A 23,337-nucleotide genomic window follows, 5' to 3' on the forward strand; every position below is an offset into this window, starting at 1 on the left:
CAAATTGTACACATATGTATTACTTATTGTGCACATGTGTATCACATATTTTACACGTGTATTACATTTTGTACACATATGTATTACATATCATACACATGTGTGCTACATATTGTACACAAATGTATTACATATAGTTCACATATGTATTGCAATTTGTACTCATGCGTATTACATATTACACATATATATATTACATATTGTACACATGGGTATTATATATTGCACACATGTATATTATATATTTTGCACATATATATCAAATATTATACACATATGTAATACATATTTTACATGTGTGTATTGCATATTACAAACGTTTATTTTATATTGTACACATGTGTATTACATATTGTACACAATGTATTACATATCGCACACATGTGCATTACATACTATACATATTTGTATTACATATCATACACAAGTGTATTACTTATTGTACACGTGTATTACATATTGTGCAAATATATATGGTTGTACACATATGTATTACATATATTACATATGTGTATTACATATTTTACATACAGTGTACACATGTGCATTACATATTGGACACATGTGTATTACATACTGTACACATTGCACATATATGTATTACATATCATACACATGTGTATTACATGTTGTACACAAATGCATTACATATTGTGCACATGTGTATCAAATATTATACACGAGTAATTCATATTGTACACGTGTGTATCATATATATTACACATGTGTATTACATATTGTACACATGTGTATTGCAAATTGTACACGTTATTACATATTGAACAAATGTGTATTACATATTGTACACATGTGTAATACATATCGTGCACATGTGAATTACATACTGTACACGTTTATTACGAATCGTATACGTTTGTATTACATATCGTACACATGTGTATTACATATTATACAAATGTGTATCATAATTCGTACATACGTGTATTACTTATTTTACACATATGTATTACATATCGTACATAAACATATTACATGTTTACACATATTACATATTGTATAGATTTTTACATATCGTACACATGTGTATTACATATTGTACACATGTGTATTAAATATCGTATACATGTGTATTACATATCTTACGCATGTGCCTTACATATTGTACAGATGTGTATTACATATCATACACATGTGTATTACATATCATACACATGTGTATTACATATCAAATAGATGTTTATTGCATATCGTACAAATGTGTAATACATATTGTTCACGTGTGTAATATATATTGTGCACATTTTTATTACGAATTATACAAGTGTATGGCATATTTTAAACACGTAAAACACACGTGATTTACATATTGTACACATGTCTATTACATATTGTTCACATGTGTAATACATATTGCATACATGTGTATACGTATTGTACACATGAGTATTACATATTGTACACATTTGTATTACATATTGTACACATGTATATTACATATTGTACTTATGTGTATGACATATTGTGCACGTGTATTACATATTGTACACATATGTATTAACTATATAACATGTGTAATACATATTGTACACATGTGTATCACATACTGTACACAAGTACATATTGTACTCGTGTATTTCACATTGTACACATGCGTATTACATATTGTACACATATGTATTACATATTGTACACATTCGTATTATATATCGTACACGTGTAATACATATTGGACACGTGTATTACATATTGTATACATGTGTATTACATATTGTACGCATGTGTATTGCATATTACATATTGCACACATGGGTATTACATATTGTACACATGTGTATTATATTTAGTGCACATGTGTATTACATTTCGTGCACATGTGTATTACATATCGTACACATGTATTATGTATTGTACACGTTCATAACATATCGCATACGTGTGTATTACACATCAGACACATGTGTATTCCATATTGCACAAATGTGTAATACATATCGTGCACACGTGTATTACATATTGTACACATATTACATATTGTATACATGTTTAACATATCGTACATATGTGTATTACATATCGTGCACACGTGTATTACATAATTTACAAGTGCATTACATATCGTACAAATATGTATTGCATATTGTACACATATGTATTGCATATTGTACACATATGTATTGCATATTGTACACATATGTATTGCATATTGTACACATATGTATTGTATATTGTATACATTTGTATTACATATCGTACACATGTGCATTACATATTGTACAGATATGTATTACGTATTGTATACATTTGTAGTACACATCGTACACATGTGTATTACATATTGTACAGATATATATTACATGTCGTACACATGTGTATTATTTATTTTACACATATGTAATACATATCGTACACAGGTGTATTGCATATTGTACACATGAGTATTACATATTCTACACAATTGCATACATTATATGTTCACATGTGTATTACATATTGTACACATGTGTATTACTTATTGCACACATATGTATTACATGTTGTACACATATGTGTTATGTATTGTACACATGTGTATTGCATATTGTACACACATGTATTGCATGTTGTACACATGAGTATTACATATTGTACACGTCTATTACATATTGTACACATTTCTATTACATATTGTACACATATGTATTACATATTGCACACATGTGTACTACATATTGTACACATGAATATTACATGTTGTACACATGAGTGTTACATGTTGTAGACATATGTGTTACATATTGTACACATATGTATTACGTTTGTGTGCAACTATTGAACACACGTGATTTACATATTGTACACATGTCTATTGCATATTGTTCACATGTGTAATACATATTGCACACATGTGTTTACATATTGTACATATGTGTATTACACATTGTGCACAAATGTATTACATATTGTAAACATACGTATTACATATTGTACACATAAATATTACACATTATACACAAACATATGAAATATTGTACACACATATATATTACATACCATACAAATATATTACATATTGTACACAAATATTTTACTTAGTGTACACATATGTATTACATATTGTACACATGTGACTACACATTGTACACATATGTATTACATATTGTTCACATATGCATTACATATTGTAAACATATGTATAACATAATGTACAAATGTGTATTACATATTTTGCACACGTGTATTACATATCGTACACATACGTATTATATATTGCACACGTTATTACATATTCTACACATCTGTTTTACATATTGTACACATGTTTATTACATATTGTACACATGTGTATTACATATCGTATACTTGTGTATTACATATCTTTCACGTGTATTACATATTGTACAGATGTGTATTACATATCATACACATGTGTACTACAAATTGTACAGTGTTTATTACATATCGTACAAATGTGTATTACATATTGTACACGTGTAATATATATTGTACATATTTGTATTTCAAATTATACACGTACATATCTATTACATATTGTACACATATCTATTACATATTGTTCACAAGGGTAATATATATTGCACACATGTGTATACTGTATTACATATTGTACACATTTGTATGAAATATTGTACACCTGTATATTACAATTGTACATATGTGTATGACATTGTACATATGTCTATTACATATTGTACACATACGTATTAACTTCTGCACACGTGTTTTCATATTGTACACATGTGTATTACATACTGTACACATGTGTATTACATATTGTACATATTGTGCACATGTATTGTATATTGTAAACATGCGTATTACATAATGTACACATATACATTACATGTACATATTTGTACTTCATATTGTACACATTTTTATTACATATTGTGCACATTTGTATTACATATCGTACACATATGTATTACATATTGTCTAAATGTGTACTACATATTTAGCACATATGTACTACTTATTGTACACATATGTATGACATATTGTGCACATATCTATTACATTTTGTACACATATGTATTACATATTGTATTCATATATATTACATATTGTACACATATGTATTACATATTGTACATATGAGTATTACATGTTTTACATATGAGTGTTACATGTTGTACACATATGTATTACATACTGTACACATATGTATTACATATTGTGCACATATGTATTAGATATTGTAAATATATGTACTACATATTGTACACATTTGTACTACATATTTTACACATATGTATTGCATATTTTACACATATGTATTACATATTATACACATGTATATTACATATTATACACACACATGTTACATATTGTACACATATATATTACATATCCTATACATATGTATTGTATATTGTGCACATATATATATATTACATATTGTAAATATATGTGTGACATTTTTTAACACATATATATTACATATTATACACATATGTATTACATATTGTACAGATATATATTACATATCATACACAAACATATTAAATAATGTACACATATATATCACATATTGTACACATATGCATTACATATTGCACACATATATATTACATATTATACACAAACATATTGCATATTGTACACATATATTATATACACACGAATATGTTACATTTTTTTTTTTTTTTTCCGCTGTCTCCCGCGTTTGCGAGGTAGCGCAAGGAAACAGACGAAAGAAATGGCCCAACCCACCCCCATACACATGTATATACATACGTCCACACACGCAAAATATACATACCTACACAGCTTTCCATGGTTTACCCCAGACGCTTCACATGCCCCGATTTAATCCACTGACAGCACGTCAACCCCGGTATACCACATCGCTCCAATTCACTCTATTCCTTGCCCTCCTTTCACCCTCCTGCATGTTCAGGCCCCGATCACACAAAAGCTTTTTCACTCCATCTTTCCACCTCCAATTTGGTCTCCCTCTTCTCCTCGTTCCCTCCACCTCCGACACATATATCCTCTTGGTCAATCTTTCCTCACTCATTCTCTCCATGTGACCAAACCATTTCAAAACACCCTCTTCTGCTCTCTCAACCACGCTCTTTTTATTTCCACACATCTCTCTTACCCTTACGTTACTTACTCGATCAAAGCACCTCACACCACACATTGTCCTCAAACATCTCATTTCCAGCACATCCATCCTCCTGCGCACAACTCTATCCATAGCCCACGCCTCGCAACCATACAACATTGTTGGAACCACTATTCCTTCAAACATACTCATTTTTGCTTTCCGAGATAATGTTCTCGACTTCCACACATTCTTCAAAGCTCCCAGAATTTTCGCCCCCTCCCCCACCCTATGATCCACTTCCGCTTCCATGGTTCCATCCGCTGCCAGATCCACTCCCAGATATCTAAAACACTTCACTTCCTCCAGTTTTTCTCCATTCAAACTCACCTCCCAATTGACTTGACCCTCAACCCTACTGTACCTAATAACCTTGCTCTTATTCACAATTACTCTTAACTTTCTTCTTTCACACACTTTACCAAACTCAGTCACCAGCTTCTGCAGTTTCTCACATGAATCAGCCACCAGCGCTGTATCATCAGCGAACAACAACTGACTCACTTCCCAAGCTCTCTCATCCCCAACAGACTTCATACTTGCCCCTCTTTCCAAAACTCTTGCATTCACCTCCCTAACAACCCAATCCATAAACAAATTAAACAGCCATGGAGACATCACACACCCCTGCCGCAAACCTACATTTGTACAAATTGTACAAATTGTACAAATATATATGACATGTTGTACACATGTATTGCATATTATACACATGTGTATTACATATTGTACGCATGTATTACATATTTTTCACTTATGTATTACATAATGTAAACATACGTATTACATGTTGTACACACACACACACACACACACACACACACACACACACACACACACACACACACATATATAAATATATATATATATGTATATATATATATATATATATATATATATATATATATATATATATATATATATATATATATATATATATATATATATATATATATATCCTAGCCTCCACAAGATAATGATCCGACATCCCTCCAGTTGCACCTCTCAGCACATTAACATCCAAAAGTCTCTCTTTCGCGCGCCTGTCAATTAACACGTAATATTTGTATGGGTTTTCAGAAAAGAAGAGTGAATGTTGGGGTGAAGAGGGTGGTGAGAGTAAGTGAGCTTGGGAAGGAGACTTGTGTGAGGAGGTACCAGGAGAGACTGATTACAGAATGGAAAAAGGTGAGAACAATGGAAGTAAGGGGAGTGGGGGAGGAATGGGATGTATTTAGGGAATCAGTGATGGAGTGCGCAAAAGATGCTTGTGGCATGAGAAGAGTGGGAGGTGGGTTGATTAGAAAGGGTAGTGAGTGGTGGGATGAAGAAGTAAGATTATTAGTGAAAGAGAAGAGAGAGGCATTTGGACGATTTTTGCAGGGAAAAAATGCAATTGAGTGGGAGATGTATAAAAGAAAGAGACAGGAGGTCAAGAGAAAGGTGCAAGAGGTGAAAAAGAGGGCAAATGAGTGTTGGGGTGAGAGAGCAACATTAAATTTTAGGGAGAATAAAAGGATGTTTTGGAAGGAGGTAAATAAAGTGCGTAAGACAAGCGAGCAAATGGGAACTTCAGTGAAGGGCGCAAATGGGGAGGTGATAACAAGTAGTGGTGATGGGAGAAGGAGATGGAGTGAGTATTTTGAAGGGTTGTTGAATGTGTTTGATGATATAGTGGCAGATATAGGGTGTTTTGGTCGAGGTGGTGTGCAAAGTGAGAGGGTTAGGGAAAATGATTTGGTAAACAGAGAAGAGGTAGTAAAAGCTTTGCGGCAGATGAAAGCAGGCAAGGCAGCAGGTTTGGATGGTATTGCAGTGGAATTTATTAAAAAAAAAAAAGGGGGTGACTGTATTATTGACTGGTTGGTAAGGTTATTTAATGTATGTATGACTCATGGTGAGGTGCCTCAGGATTGGCGGAATGCGTGCATAGTGCCGTTGTACAAAGGCAAAGGGGATAAGAGTGAGTGCTCAAATTACAGAGGTATAAATTTGTTGAGTATTCCTGGTAAATTATATGGGAGGGTATTGATTGAGAGGGTGAAGGCATGTACAAAGCATCAGATTGGGGAAGAGCAGTGTGGTTTCAGAAGTGGTAGAGGATGTGTGGATCAGGTGTTTGCTTTGAAGAATGTATGTGAGAAATACTTAGAAAAGCAAATGGATTTGTATGTAGCATTTATGGATCTGGAGAGGGCATATGATAGACTTGATAGAGATACTCTGTGGAAGGTATTAAGAAAATATGGTGTGGGAGGCAAGTTGTTAGAAGCAGTGAAAAGTTTTTATTGAGGATGTAAGGCATGTGTACGTGTAGGAAGAGAGGAAAGTGATTGGGTCTCAGTGAATGTAGGTTTGCGGCAGGGGTGTGTGATGTCTCCATGGTTGTTTAATTTGTTTATGGATGGGGTTGTTAGGGAGGTGAATGCAAGAGTTTTGGAAAGAGGGGCAAGTATGAAGTCTGTTGGGGATGAGAGAGCTTGGGAAGTGAGTCAGTTGTTGTTCGCTGATAATACAGTGCTGATGGCTGATTCATGTGAGAAACTGCAGAAGCTGGTGACTGAGTTTGGTAAAGTGTGTGAAAGAAGAAAGTTAAGAGTAAATGTGAAAAAGAGCAAGGTTATTTGGTACAGTAGGGTTGAGGGTCAAGTCAATTGCGAGGTAAGTTTGAATGGAGAAAAACTGGAGGAAGTAAAGTGTTTTAGATATCTGGGAGTGGATCTGGCAGCGGATGGAACCATGGAAGCGGAAGTGGATCATAGGGTGGGGGAGGGGTCAAAAATCCTGGGAGCCTTGAAGAATGTGTGGAAGTCGAGAACATTATCTCCGAAAGCAAAAATGGGTATGTTTGAAGGAATAGTGGTTCCAACAATGTTGTATGGTTGCAAGGCGTGGGCTATGGATAGAGTTGTGCGCAGGAGGATGGATGTGCTGGAAATGAGATGTCTGAGGACAATGTGTGGTGTGAAGTGGTTTGATCGAGTAAGTAACGTAAGGGTAAGAGAGATGTGTGGAAATAAAAAGAGCGTGGTTGAGAGAGCAGAAGAGGGTGTTTTGAAATGGTTTGGTCACATGGAGAGAATGAGTGAGGAAAGATTGACCAAGAGGATATATGTGTCGGAGGTGGAGGGAACGAGGAGAAGTGGGAGACCAAATTGGAGGTGGAAAGATGGAGTGAAAAAGATTTTGTGTGATCGGGGCCTGAACATGCAGGAGGGTGAAAGGAGGGCAAGGAATAGAGTGAATTGGATCGATGTGGTATACCGGGGTTGACGTGCTGTCAGTGGATTGAATCAGGGCATGTGAAGCGTCTGGGGTAAACCATGGAAAGCTGTGTAGGTATGTATATTTGCGTGTGTGGACATATGTATATACGTGTGTATGGGGGTGGGTTGGGCCATTTCTTTCGTCTGTTTCCTTGCGCTACCTCGCAAACGCGGGAGACAGCGACAAAGCAAAAAAAAAATGAAAAAAAGAAAATATATATATATATATATATATATATATATATATATATATATATATATATATATATATATATATATATATATATATATATATATATTTATTTTTTTTTTTTTTTTTTTTGCTGTCTCCCGCATTTGCGAGGTAGCGCAAGGAAACAGAAGGTATTAAGAATATATGGTGTGGGAGGCAAGTTGTTAGAAGCAGTGAAAAGCTTTTATCGAGGATGTAAGGCATGTGTACGTGTAGGAAGAGAGGAAAGTGATTGGTTCTCAGTGAATGTAGGTTTGCGGCAGGGGTGTGTGATGTCTCCATGGTTGTTTAATTTGTTTATGGATGGGGTTGTTAGGGAAGTGAATGCAAGAGTTTTGGAAAGAGGGGCAAGTATGAAGTCTTGGGCCATTTCTTTCGTCTGTTTCCTTGCGCTACCTTGCAAACCCGGGAGACAGCGACAAAGCAAAAAAAAAAAATATATATATATATATATATATATATATATATATATATATATATATATATATATATATTTTTTTTTTTTTTTTTTGCTTTATCGTTGTCTCCCGCGTTTGCGAGGTAGCGCAAGGAAACAGACGAAAGAAATGGCCCAACCCACCCCCATACACATGTATATACATACGTCCACACACGCAAATATACATACCTACACAGCTTTCCATGGTTTACCCCAGACGCTTCACATGCCATGATTCAATCCACTGACAGCACGTCAAACCCGGTATACCACATCGATCCAATTCACTCTATTCCTTGCCCTCCTTTCACCCTCCTGCATGTTCAGGCCCCGATCACACAAAATCTTTTTCACTCCTTTCCACCTCCAATTTGGTCTCCCACTTCTCCTCGTTCCCTCCACCTCCGACACATATATCCTCTTGGTCAATCTTTCCTCACTCATTCTCTCCATGTGACCAAACCATTTCAAAACACCCTCTTCTGCTCTCTCAACCACGCTCTTTTTATTTCCACACATCTCTGTTACCCTTACGTTACTTACTCGATCAAACCACCTCACACCACACATTGTCCTCAGACATCTCATTTCCAGCACATCCATCCTCCTGCGCACAACTCTATCCATAGCCCATGCCTCGCAACCATACAACATTGTTGGAACCACTATTCCTTCAAACATACCCATTTTTGCTTCCCGAGATAATGTTCTCGACTTCCACATATTCTTCAAGGCTCCCACGATTTTCGCCCCCTTCCCCACCCTATGATCCACTTCCGCTTCCATGGTTCCATCCGCTGCCAGATCCACTCCCAGATATCTAAAACACTTTACTTCCTCCAGTTTTTCTCCATTCAAACTTACCTCGCAATTGACTTGACCCTCAACCCTACTGTACCTAATAACCTTGCTCTTATTCACATTTACTCTTAACTTTCTTCTTTCACACACTTTACCGAACTCATTCACCAGCTTCTGCAGTTTCTCACATGAATCAGCCACCAGCGCTGTATCATCAGCGAACAACAACTGACTCACTTCCCAAGCTCTCTCATCCCCCAACAGACTTCATACTTGCCCCTCTTTCCAAAACTCTTGCATTCACCTCCCTAACAACCCCATCCATAAACAAATTAAACAAACATGGAGACATCACACACCCCTGTCGCAAACCTACATTCACTGAGACCCAACCACTTTCCTCTCTTCCTACACGTACACATGCCTTACATCCTCGATAAAAACTTTTCACTGCTTCTAACAACTTGCCTCCCACACCATATATTCTTAATACCTTCCACAGAGCATCTCTATCAACTCTATCATATGCCTTCTCGAGATCCATAAATGCTACATACAAATCCATTTGCTTTTCTAAGTATTTTTCACATACATTCTTCAAAGCAAACACCTGATCCACACATCCTCTACCACTTCTGAAACCACACTGCTCTTCCCCAATCTGATGCTCTGTACATGCCTTCACCCTCTCAAGTAATACCCTCCCATATAATTTACCAGGAATACTCAACAAACTTATACCTCTGTAATTTGAGCACTCACTCTTATCCCCTTTGCCTTTGTACAATGGCACTATGCACGCATTCCGCCAATCCTCAGGCACCTCACCATGAGTCATACATACATTAAATAACCTTACCAACCAGTCAATAATACAGTCACCTCCTTTTTTAATAAATTCCACTGCAATACCATCCAAACCTGCTGCATGTATAAATAGATAGACAGATAGATATAGATATACATATTATATATTATACACTAACATATTTCGTATTGTACCCAAATATTACATATTGTACACAAATATATTACATATTGTACACATATATATTACATATTGTACACATATGTACTACATATTGTACACATGTTTATTACATATTGTTCACATATGTATTACATGCTGTTCACATATGTATTACAATTTGTTCACGTATGTATAGCATGGTGTACACATATGTATTACATATTGTTCACATATGTATTACATAGTGTTCACGTATGTATTACATATTGTTCACATATGTATTACATATTGTTCACATATGTATTACATATTGTTTACATATATATTACATATTGTTCACGTATGTATTACATATTGTTCACATATGTATTACATATTGTTCACATATGTATTACATATTGTTCACATATGTATTACATATTGTTTACATATGTATTACATATTGTTCACGTAAGTATTACATATTGTTCACATATGTATTACATATTGTTCACGTATATACTACATTGTTCACATATGTATTACATATTGTTCACATATGTATTACATATTGTTCACATATGTATTACATATTGTTTACATATGTATTACATATTGTTCACGTATGTATTACATATTGTTCACATATGTATTACATATTGTTCACATATGTATTACATATTGTTTACATATGTATTACATATTGTTCACGTATGTATTACATATTGTTCACATATGTATTACATATTGTTCACATATGTATTACATATTGTTCACATATGTATTACATATTGTTCACGTATGTATTACATATTGTTCACATATGTATTACATATTGTTCACATATGTATTACATATTGTTCACATATGTATTACATATTGTTCACGTAAGTATTACATATTGTTCACATATGTATTACATATTGTTCACGTATATACTACATTGTTCACATATGTATTACATATTGTTCACATATGTTTTACATATTGTTCACATATGTATTACATATTGTTCACATACGTATTACATATTGTTTACATATGTATTACATATTATTCACGTATGTATTACATATTGTTCACATATGTATTACATATTGTTCACATATGTATTACATATTGTTCACGTATGTATTACATATTGTTCACATATGTATTACATATTGTTCATGTATGTATTACATATTATTCACATATGTAATACATATTGTTCACGTATGTATTACATATTGTTCACATATGTATTACATATTGTTCATGTATGTATTATATATTGTTCACATATGTATTACATATTGTTCATGTATGTATTACATATTGTTCACATATGTATCACATATTTTTCACATATGTATCACACGCTGTGCACATATGTATTACATATTGTACATATATATATATATATATATATATATATATATATATATATATATATATATATATATATATATATATATATATATATATATATATATATATATATACATTACATATCTCTCTCTCTCTCCGGCAGCTGTGTGTGAGCCAGCTTGCCGGCAGGGTGGTGAGTGCACTGCTCCTGGTCACTGCTCCTACCCCACGCACCAGAAGGACTGCTCATGCCAGGATTAGGGGCCGCTGCCAGGGGTCAGGGCTGCTGCCAGGGGTCAGGGCTGCTGCCAGGGGTCAGGGCTGCTGCCAGGGGTCAGGGTTGCTGCCAGGGGTCAGGGCTGCTGCCAGGGGTCAGGGCTGCTGCCAGGGGTCAGGGCTGCTGCCAGGGGTCAGGGCTGCTGCCAGGGGTCAGGGTTGCTGCCAGGGGTCAGGGCTGCTGCCAGGGGTATAGGCCGCTACTATGTGAGGCTGAGTAAGAGCTACAAGGCTCCACTATCGTTGATAACCAGTAGCCCAACACCAGGAGGACCGAGGGTAGCAGTGACAGGTCCTGCACACCTGACCAGGGATGGGAGACTGTCTCGCCTCTCCACGACAAGGGACGCACCAAAGAGTCGTGTGACCCAGGCACTCACTGTTTGAACACACTCATTACAGGAGCAATGTGTCAACACACTCATGGGTCTCACACTCACCACAGGGTCTGTATGTGTGTGACCAACAGACTCTGCCAGGAATCGGCAGGTCACGTGACGGTAGCATGGCTACGCCACCAGTGTCTTGAGCCATCACAATAAATACTGCATCATAAAACCAACTTCTTTTATTACCTTTGAAATCAATACCAATGATCCTCAAACAGGAATTCTTTCTTCTATGATACGCAGGAAATACGTGTATTTTAGCATTCTAAAAGGGGAAACAGAAGAAGGAGTCACGCGGGGAGTGCTCATCCTCCTCGAAGGCTTAGACTGGGGTGTCTAAATGCGTGTGTATGTAACCAAGATGAGAAAAAAGGAGAGATAGGTAGTATGTTTGAGGAAAGGAACCTGGATATTTTGGCTCTGAGTGAAACGAAGCTCAAGGGTAAAGGGAAAGAGTGGTTTGGGAATGTTTTGGGAGTAAAGTCAGGGGTTAGTGAGAGGACAAGAGCAGGGGAAAGAATAGCACTACTCCTGAAACAGGAGTTATGGGAGTTTGTGATAGAGTGTAAGAAAGTATACTCTAGATTGATAAGGGTAAAACTGAAAGTGGATGGAGAGAGATGGGTGATTATTGGTGCAAATGCACCTAGGCATGAGAAGAAAAAATCATGAGAGGCAAGTGTTTTGGGAGCAGCTGAGTGAGTGTGTTTGTAGTTTTGATGTACAAGACCGGGTTATAGTGATGGGTGATTTGAATGCAAGGGTGAGTAATGTGGCAGTTGAGGGAATAATTGGTGCACATGGGGTGTTCAGTGTTGTAAATGGGAACGGTGAAAAGCTTGTAAGTTTGTCTGCCGAAAAAGGACTGGTGATTGGTAATACCTAGTTCAAAAACAGAGATATGTATAAGTATACGTATGTAAGTAGGAGAGATGGCCAGAGAGAGTTATTGGATTACATGTTAATTGATAAGCGCGCGAAAGGAAGACTTTTGGATGTTAATGTGCTGAGAGGGGCAACTGGAGGGATGTCTGATCATTATCTTGTAGAGGCGAAGGTGGAGATTTGCAGAGGTTTTCAGAAAAGAAGAGAGAATGTTGGGGTGAAGAGAGTGGTGAGAGTAAGTGAGCTTGGGAAGGAGACTTTTGTCAGGAAGTACAAGGAAAGACTAAGTGCAGCGTGGAAAAAGGTGACAGCAAAGTACGATAGGGGAGTAGGGAAGGAATAGCTTGGTAAGCAGAGAAGAGCTACTAAAAGCTTTGCAGAAGCTGAAAGCCGGCAAGACAGCGGGTTTGGATGGTATTGCACGAGAATTTAGTAAAAAAAAAAAAAGGGGGGGGGGTTACTGAGAGGTTGACTGGTTGGCAAGGATATTTAATATATGTATGACTCATGGTGAGGTGCCTCAGGATTGGCGGAATGCTTGCATAGTGCCAATGTACAAAGGCAAAGGGGATAAAGGTGAGTGCTCAAATTACAGAGGTATAAGTTTGTTGAGTATCCATGGGAATTCATATGGGAAGGTATTGATTGAGAGGATGAAAGCATGTACAGAGCATCAGAAGTGGTAGAGGATGTGTGGACCAGGTGATTGCTTTGAAGAATGTATGTGAAAAATACGTAGAAAAACAAATGGATTTCTATGTAGCATTTATGAATCTGAAGAAAGTATATGACAGAGTTGATAGAGATGCTCTGTGGAAGGTATTAAGAATATATGGTGTGGGAGGCAAGTTGCAAGAAGCAGTGAAAAGTTTTTATCGAGTGTGTAAGGCATGTGTACGAGTAGGAAGAGAGGAAAGTGATTGTTTCTCAGTGAATGTAGGTTTGCGGCAGGGATGCGTGATGTCTCCATGGTTGTTTAATTTGTTTATGGATGGGGTATTTAGGGAGGTGAATGTGAGAGTTTTAGACAGAGAGGCAAGTATGAAGTCTGTTGTGGATGAGAGGGCGTGGGAAGTAAATCATTTGTCGTTTGCTGATGATACAGCGCTGGTGGCTGATTCAGTTGAGAAACTGCAGAAGCTGGTGATTGAGTTTGGTAAAGTGTGTGAAAGAAGAAAGCTGAGAGTAAATGTGAATAAGAACAAGGTTATTTGGTACAGTAGGGTTGAGGGTCAAGTCAATTGGGAGGTAAGTTTGGAGAAAAACTGGAGGAAGTGAAGTGTTTTAGATATCTGGGAGTGGATTTGGCAGCGGATGGAACCATGGAAGCGGAAGTGAGTCACAGGGTGGGGAAGGGGCGAAAGCTCTGGGAGCGTTGAAAAATGTGTAGAAGGCGAGAACATTATCTCGGAAAACAAAAATTGGGTATGTTTGACGGAATAGTGGTTCCAACAATGTTATATGGATGCGAGGCGTGGGCTATAAATAGAGTTGTGCGGAGAAGGGTGGATATGTTAGAAATGAGATGTTTGAGGACAATATGTGTGAGGTGGTTTGATCAAGTAAGTAATAAAAGGGTAAGAGAAATGTGTGGTAATAAAAAGGGTGTGGTTGAGAGAGCAGAAGAGGGTGTTTTGAAATGGTTTGGTCACATGAAGAGAATGAGTGAGGAAAGATTGACAAAGAGGACATACATGTCAGAGGTGGAGGGAACGAAAAGTGGGAGACCAAACTGGAGGTGGAGAGATGGAGTGAAAACGATTTTGAGTGATCGGGGCCTGAACATGTAGGAGGGTGAAAAGCATGCAAGGAGCAGAGTGAGTTGGAACAATGTGGTATACTGGGTTCGACGTGCTGTCAATAGATAGAACCAGGGCATGTGAAGCGTCTGGGGCAAATCATGGAAAGTTTTGTGGGGCCTGGATGTGGAAAGGGAGCTGTGGTTTCGGTGCATTATACATGACAGCTAGAGACTGAGTGTGAACGAATGTGACCTTTGTTGTCTTTTCCTAGCGCTACCTCGCTGCAGTATTCTCGCCTGTGGCACAGGGGTCCCGGGTTCGATCCTGGCTGTTGGAGGTTTGTATGTTCTGTGAAGGGGCGCTTTTATGCACTTTATTCGTATGTATATATATATATATAAATATATAAATATATATATATATATATATATATATATATATATATATATATATATATATATATATATATATATATATATATATATATATATATATATATACTTAGAAAAACAAAGGGATTTGTATGTAGCATTTATGGATCTGGAGAAGGCATATGATAGAGTTGATAGTGATGCTCTGTGGAAGGTTTTAAGAATATATGGTGTAGGAGGCAAGTTGTTAGAAGCAGTGAAAAGTTTTTATCGAGGATGTAAGGCATGTGTACGTGTAGGAAGAGAGGAAAGTGAGTGGTTCTCAGTGAATGTAGGTTTGCGGCAGGGGTGTGTGATGTCTCCATGGTTGTTTAAGTTGTTTATGGATGGGGTTGTTAGGGAGGTGAATGCAAGAGTTTTGGAAAGAGGGGCAAGTATGCAGTCTGTTGTGGATGAGAGAGCTTGGGAAGTGAGTCAGTTGTTGTTCGCTGATGATACAGCGCTGGTGGATGATTCATGTAAGAAACTGCAGAAGCTGATTGAGTTTGGTAAAGTGTGTGAAAGAAGAAAGTTAAGAGTAAATGTGAATAAGAGCAAGGTTATTAGGTACAGTAGGGTTGAGGGTCAAGTCAATTGGGAGGTAAATGTGAATGGAGAAAACTGGAGGAAGTAAAGTGTTTTAGTTATCTGGTAGTGGATTTGGCAGCGGATGGAACCATGTAAGCGGAAGTGAATCATAGGATGGGGGAGGGGGCGCAAATTCTGGGAGCCTTGAAGAATGTTTGGAAGTCGAGAACATTATCTCCGAAAGCAAAAATGGGTATGTTTGAAGGAATAGTGGTTCCAACAATGTTGTATGGTTGCGAGGCGTGGGCTATGGATAGAGTTGTGCGCAGGAGGGTGGATGTGCTAGAAATGAGATGTTTGAGGACAATATTTGGTGTGAGGAGGTTTGATCGAGTAAGTAATGTAAGGGTAAGAGAGATGTGGGGAAATAAAAAGAGTGTGGTTGAGAGAGCAGAAGAGGGTGTTTTGAAATGGTTTGGTCACATGGAAAGAATGAGTGAGGAAAGATTGACCAAGAGGATATATGTGTCAGAGGTGGAGGGAACGAGGAGAAGTGGGAGACCAAATTGGAGGTGGAAAGATGGAGTGAAAAAGATTTTGAGTGATCGGGGCCTGAACATGCAGGAGGGTGAAAGGCGTGCAAGGAATAGAGTGAATTGGAGTGATGTGGTATACCGGGGTCGACGTGCTGTCAATGGATTGAACCAGGGCATGTGAAGCGTTTGGGGTAAACCATGGAAAGTGCGTGGGGCCTGGATGTGGAATGGGAGCTGTGGTTTCGGTGCATTATTACATGACAGCTAGAGACTGAGTGTGAACGAATGGGGCCTTTGGTGTCTTTTCCTAGCGCTACCTCGCACACATGAGGGGGGAGGGGGATGCTATTCCATGTGTGGAGGGGTGGCGATGGGAACAAATAAAGGCAGACAGTATGAATTATGTACATGTGTATACATGTATATGTCTGTGTGTGTATATATATGTGTACATTAAGATGTATAGGTATGTATATTTGCGTGTGTGGACGTGTATGTATATACATGTGCATGTGGGCGGGTTAGGCCATTCTTTCGTCTGTTTCCTTGCGCTACCTCGTTAACGCGGGAGACAGCGACAAAACAAAATAATATATATATATATATATATATATATATATATATATATATATATATATATATATATATATATATATATATATATATATATATATATATATATATATATATATATATATATACGCTGTCTCCCGCGGGGCCCAACCCACCCCCATACACATGTATATACACACACGTCCACACACGCAAATATACATACCTATACATCTCAATGTACAAATATATATACACACACAGACACATACATATATACCCATGCATACAATTCACACTGTCTGCCTTTATTCATTCCCATCGCCACCTCGCCACACATGGAATACTATCCCCCTCCCCCCTCATGTGTGCGAGGTAGTGCTAGGAAAAGACAACAAAGGCCCCATTCGTTCACACTCAGTCTTCAGCTGTCATGCAATAATGCCCGAAACCACAGCTCCCTTTCCACATCCAGGCCCCACACAACTTTCCATGGTTTACCCCAGACGCTTCACATGCCCTGATTCAATCCACTGACAGCACGTCAACCCCGGTATACCACATCGATCCAATTCACTCTATTCCTTGCCCTCCTTTCACCCTCCTGCATGTTCAGGCCCCGATCACTCAAAATCTTTTTCACTCCATCTTTCCACCTCCAATTTGATCTCCCACCTCTCCTCGTTCCCTCCACCTCCGACACATATATCCTCTTGGTCAATCTTTCCTCACTCATTCTCTCCATGTGCCCAAAGCATTTCAAAACACCCTCTTCTGCTCTCTCAACCACGCTCTTTTTATTTCCACACATCTCTCTTACCCTTACATTACTTACTCGATCAAACCACCTCACACCACACATTGTCCTCAAACATCTCATTTCCAGCACATCCACCCTCCTGCGCACAACTCTATCCATAGACCACGCCTCGCAACCATACAACATTATTGGAACCACTATTCCTTCAAACATACCCATTTTTGCTTTCGGAGATAATGTTCTCGACTTCCACACATTCTTCAAGGCTCCCAGGATTTTTGCCCCCTCCCCCACCCTATGATTCACTTCCGCTTCCATGGTTCCATCCGCTGCCAGATCCACTCCCAGATAACTAAAACACTTTACTTCCTCCAGTTTTTCTCCATTCAAACTTACCTCCCAATTGACTTGACCCTCAACCCTACTGTACCTAATAACCTTGCTCTTATTCACATTTACTCTTAACTTTCTTCTTTCACACACTTTACCAAACTCAGTCACCAGCTTCTGCAGTTTTTCACATGAATATATATATATATATATATATATATATATATATATATATATATATATATATATATATATATATATATATATATATATATATATATATATATATATATATATATATATATATATATATATATATATATTCCTATGAGTCCACGGGGAAAATGAAACACAATAAGTTCCCAAGTGCACTTTCCTGTAATAATCATATCATCAGGGGAGACACCAGAGAGAAATAAAAGTCAGTTAATACACATCGAAGAGACGAAGCTAGGACGCCATTTGGTAAACATGCGATTGTCCAAAACATACAACGAGCGTTCATAAACTTACCATTTTAATAAATTTTATCAACAATAAAGTTATCTAATTTATATAGACCATCACTAATATCAAGATTATAATTCTTTGTGTATCTAATAATAGAAGATTCAATGATATTTCTCGTGGTAATAGAGTTAATAACTGAGATGGCATTATTCCAGTCAATACAATGATCATAGTTTTTAAAGTGATTAAACAAGGCATTTGACTCTTGTCCCGTTCTTATGCTATATCTATGTTGCTTAAGTCTAACAGAAAGATCCTTACCAGCCTGCCCAACATAAAATTTATCACAATTTCCACATGGCACTTTATAGATGCATCCAAGAGAATTTTCTGGTGAATTCCTGATCAAGATATTCTTTATAGTATTATTGTTGCTAAAGGCAACATCTACATTAAAGGATTTAAGCAACATGGAAAGTAAAGTAAAATTATTATTAAAAGGGAAAACTAAAAGATTCTTGGTGCCATTGGGAAGTTTGCACTCAACTCTATAAAATGATTTCTTTGCTAACTTAAGGGATTTATCAATGAAAGATCTAGGGTACTTTTTAGATCCAATAGAATATATCTTCTCAATCTCGTCATCAATAAACTCTGGACTGCAAATACGTAATGCCCTGAGAAACATAGATTGAAATGATGATAATTTAACTCTGTCATGTTGAGATGAGTAATAATGGATATATGAGCATACATTAGTAGGTTTTCTGTATATGCTAAACTTAAACTTGTATCCTTGCCTATGGATCATGCAATCTAAAAATTGTAACATACCATTATTCTCATTTTCTACAGTAAATTTGATGGAAGGTACTAAATTGTTAAGTAAGGGGAGAGATATTTGTAATTTTTCATTTGTTGGCCAAACACAAAGAACATCATCTACATACCTAAACCAAATATCCTTAAGTAATTTTGTTTCAAAAAATGCCATATAAAGATTACTTAGTACAGGTGAAAGAGGGTTACCCATTGCTATACCAAATGTTTGAGCATAATAATCTCCACTGAAGGCGACTGAAGGAGACGGGAGCGGGAGGCTAGAAACCCCTTTCTAAAAGGGGAAACAGTAGGAGTCACACGGGGAATGCTCATCCTCCTCGAAGGCTCAGACTGGGGTGTCTAAAAGTGTGTGGATGTAACTAAGATGAGAAAAAAGGACAGATAAGTAGTATGTTTGAGGTAAGGAACCTGGATGTTTTGGGTCTGAGTGAAATGAAGCTCAAGGGTAAAGGGGAACAGTGGTTTGGGAATGTTTTGGGAGTAAATTCAGGGGTTAGTGAGAAGACAAGAGCAAGGGAAGGAGTAGCACTACTCCTGAAACAGGGGTGCTGGGAGTATGTGAGTGTGTAAGAAAGTAAACTCTAGATTGATATGGGTAAAACTGAAAGTAGATGGAGAGAGATGGGTGATTATTGGTGCATATGCACCTGGGCATGAGAAGAAAGATCATGAGATGCAAGTGTTTTGGGAACAGGTGAGTCAGTGTGTTAGTAGTTTTGATGCACAAGACACACCACGAAGGGTGATGCACCAGACACACCACCCACGGTGATGCACCAGACACAGCACCTAGGGTGATGCACCAAATAAGCCACCCAAGGTGATGCACCATATACTCCACCCAAGGTGATGCACCAGACACACCACCCAGGGTGATGCACCATATACTCCACCCAAGGTGATGCACCAGACAAACCACACAGGGTGATGCACCAGACAAACCACCCAGGGTGATACAGTAAGCACTCCACTCAGTGTGATACACCAGACTCACCACCCAGTGTGATGCACCCAAAACACCCCCTAGGGTGATGTACCAGGCACACCACCCAGGGTGATAAACCAAATACTCCACGCAGTGTGATGAAACAGACACACCACCCAGGGTGATGCGCCAGACACACTACCCAGGGTGATTCACCAGACACAGCACATAGGGCGAAGCAACAGATAATCCATCGAGGGTAATGCATCAGATACACCACCCAGGGTGATGCACTAGATAATCCACCCAGGGTGATGCACCAGAAACACCACCCAGGGTGATGCACCAGACACTTCACCCAGGGTGATGCACCATACACACGACCTTGAGTGATACACCAGACTCACCACACTGGGTGATGCACCAGACACACACCCAGGGTGATGCACTAGACAAACCATCCAGTGTGACCCACTAGATATCCACCTAGGGTTATGCACGAAACAAACGACCTAGGGTCAGGCACCAAACACCCAACCCAGGTTGATGCATCCAACACACCACCCAGGAAGATGCACAAGACACTCCACCGAGGATGCTGCACCACACACGCCACCCGGGGTGCTGCAACACACACTTCACCCAGGGTGATGAACCACACACCCCACTCAGTGTGATGCACTACACGCTACCCAGGTTGATGATATAGACACGCCACCATGGGCGATGTACCAGACGCACCACCTAGGGTGATACACAAGACACATCACTAGGGTGATGCACCAGACACACCACCATGGGTGATACACCACACACACACACACACACACACACACACTACCCAATGTGATGCACCAGCCACACCACCCAGTGGGATGCACCAGATAATCCACCCAAGGTAATGCACCAGACACAGCATCTAGGATGATGCACCAGGCACACCACTCTAGGTAATACACCGGATACAGCACCTAGGGTGATGCATCAGATAATCCACACAGGGACACACGTCCCAAAGTGATGTACAAGACACACTATCTCGGGTGATGGACCAAACACACGACTCAGGGTGATGCATCAGACACACCACACAAGGTAATACACCAAACACAGCACCTAAAGTGATGCACAAGATAATCCACCTAGGGTGATGCACCAGACGCACCACCCAGGGTGATGCACTAAATGCACCACTGAGGGAGATGCACCGGATACATAACCCAGGGTGATGTATCAAACACATCACCCTGGGTGATGCACTAGACACACCACCCACGGTGATGCACTAGACACACCACCCACGGTGATGCACTAGACACACCACCCACGATGATGCACTAGACACACCACCCACGGTGATGCACTAGACACACCACCCACGGTGATGCACTAGACACACCACCCACGGTGATGCACCAGACACACCACCCACGGTGATGCACTAGACACACCACCCACGGTGATGCACCAGACACACTAGCCAGGGTGATGCACCAGACACACCACCCACGGTGATGCACTAGACACACCACCCACGGTGATGCACCAGACACACCACCCACGGTGATGCACTAGACACACCACCCACGGTGATGCACCAGACACACCACCCACGGTGATGCACCAGACACACCACCCACGGTGATGCACTAGACACACCACCCACGGTGATGCACCAGACACACTAGCCAGGATGATGCACCAGACACAGCATCTAGGGTGATGCACTAGACACACCACCCACGGTGATGCACTAGACACACCACCCACGGTGATGCACACAGGAAGCACGACGACCCACGATGATAAACCAGACACACTACCCAAGAAGACTCCCCAGACACACCACCCAGGGTAATGCAGCAGACACACCACCCAGGGTAATGCACCAGACACACCACCCAGGGTAATGCACCAGAGACACGACCCACGATGACAAACCAGACGTACCATCCAGAGTAATGCACCATACACCACCGAGGGTGATGCACTAGACACACCACCCAAGGTGATGCACCACACAAACCACCGAGGGTGATTCACCACACACACCTCCCAGGGTGATGCACCAAACAAACCACAACGGTGATGCACCAGGCACACTGCCCAGGGAGGTGCGCCAGGCACAATAACTATGGTGATGCACAAGACACACTATCCTCGGTATGCATCCGACACACCACCCAGGGTGATGTACCAGACACATAACCCAAGGTGATGCACAAGACAAACCACCCAGGGTGATGCACCAGACCCATCAACCAGAGTGATATTCCAGACACACCACCCAGGGCGACACACTAGATACACCACCCAGGGTGATGCACCAGACAAACCAACCAGGTTGATGCACCAGACACTCCACCAAGGGTGTTCCACCAGATACACAACCCAGGGTGATACATCAGGCACACCACACAGGATGATACACCAAACACACCACCAAGGGTGATATGACATACACACCACCAAGGGTGATGCACCAGACGCACCACCGAAGCTAATGCACCAAATACACAACCCAAGGTGATGCACCAGAAACACCACCTAGGGTAATGCACTAGACACACTACCCAGGGTGATGCCCCATACACACCTTCCACGGT

The 23,337-nt window shown here is 39.2% G+C and overlaps 1 protein-coding gene across 1 annotated transcript in view; it reads left to right on the forward strand.

Annotated features, from left to right (window-relative positions):
- LOC139751734 (uncharacterized) overlaps window positions 1–12,939 on the forward strand; it is a 208,014-nt gene extending 195,075 nt beyond the window's left edge. Inside the window, exon 8 of the mRNA XM_071667287.1 lies at window positions 12,269–12,939. Coding sequence (XP_071523388.1) covers window positions 12,269–12,366 — 98 coding nt within the window. The 3' untranslated portion in view covers window positions 12,367–12,939. The remainder of the gene's footprint in view (window positions 1–12,268) is intronic.
- The last annotated feature ends 10,398 nt before the right edge of the window (window positions 12,940–23,337 follow it).

Source organism: Panulirus ornatus, chromosome 12 (assembly GCF_036320965.1).
Source record: "Panulirus ornatus isolate Po-2019 chromosome 12, ASM3632096v1, whole genome shotgun sequence".
Taxonomy (NCBI): domain Eukaryota; kingdom Metazoa; phylum Arthropoda; class Malacostraca; order Decapoda; family Palinuridae; genus Panulirus; species Panulirus ornatus.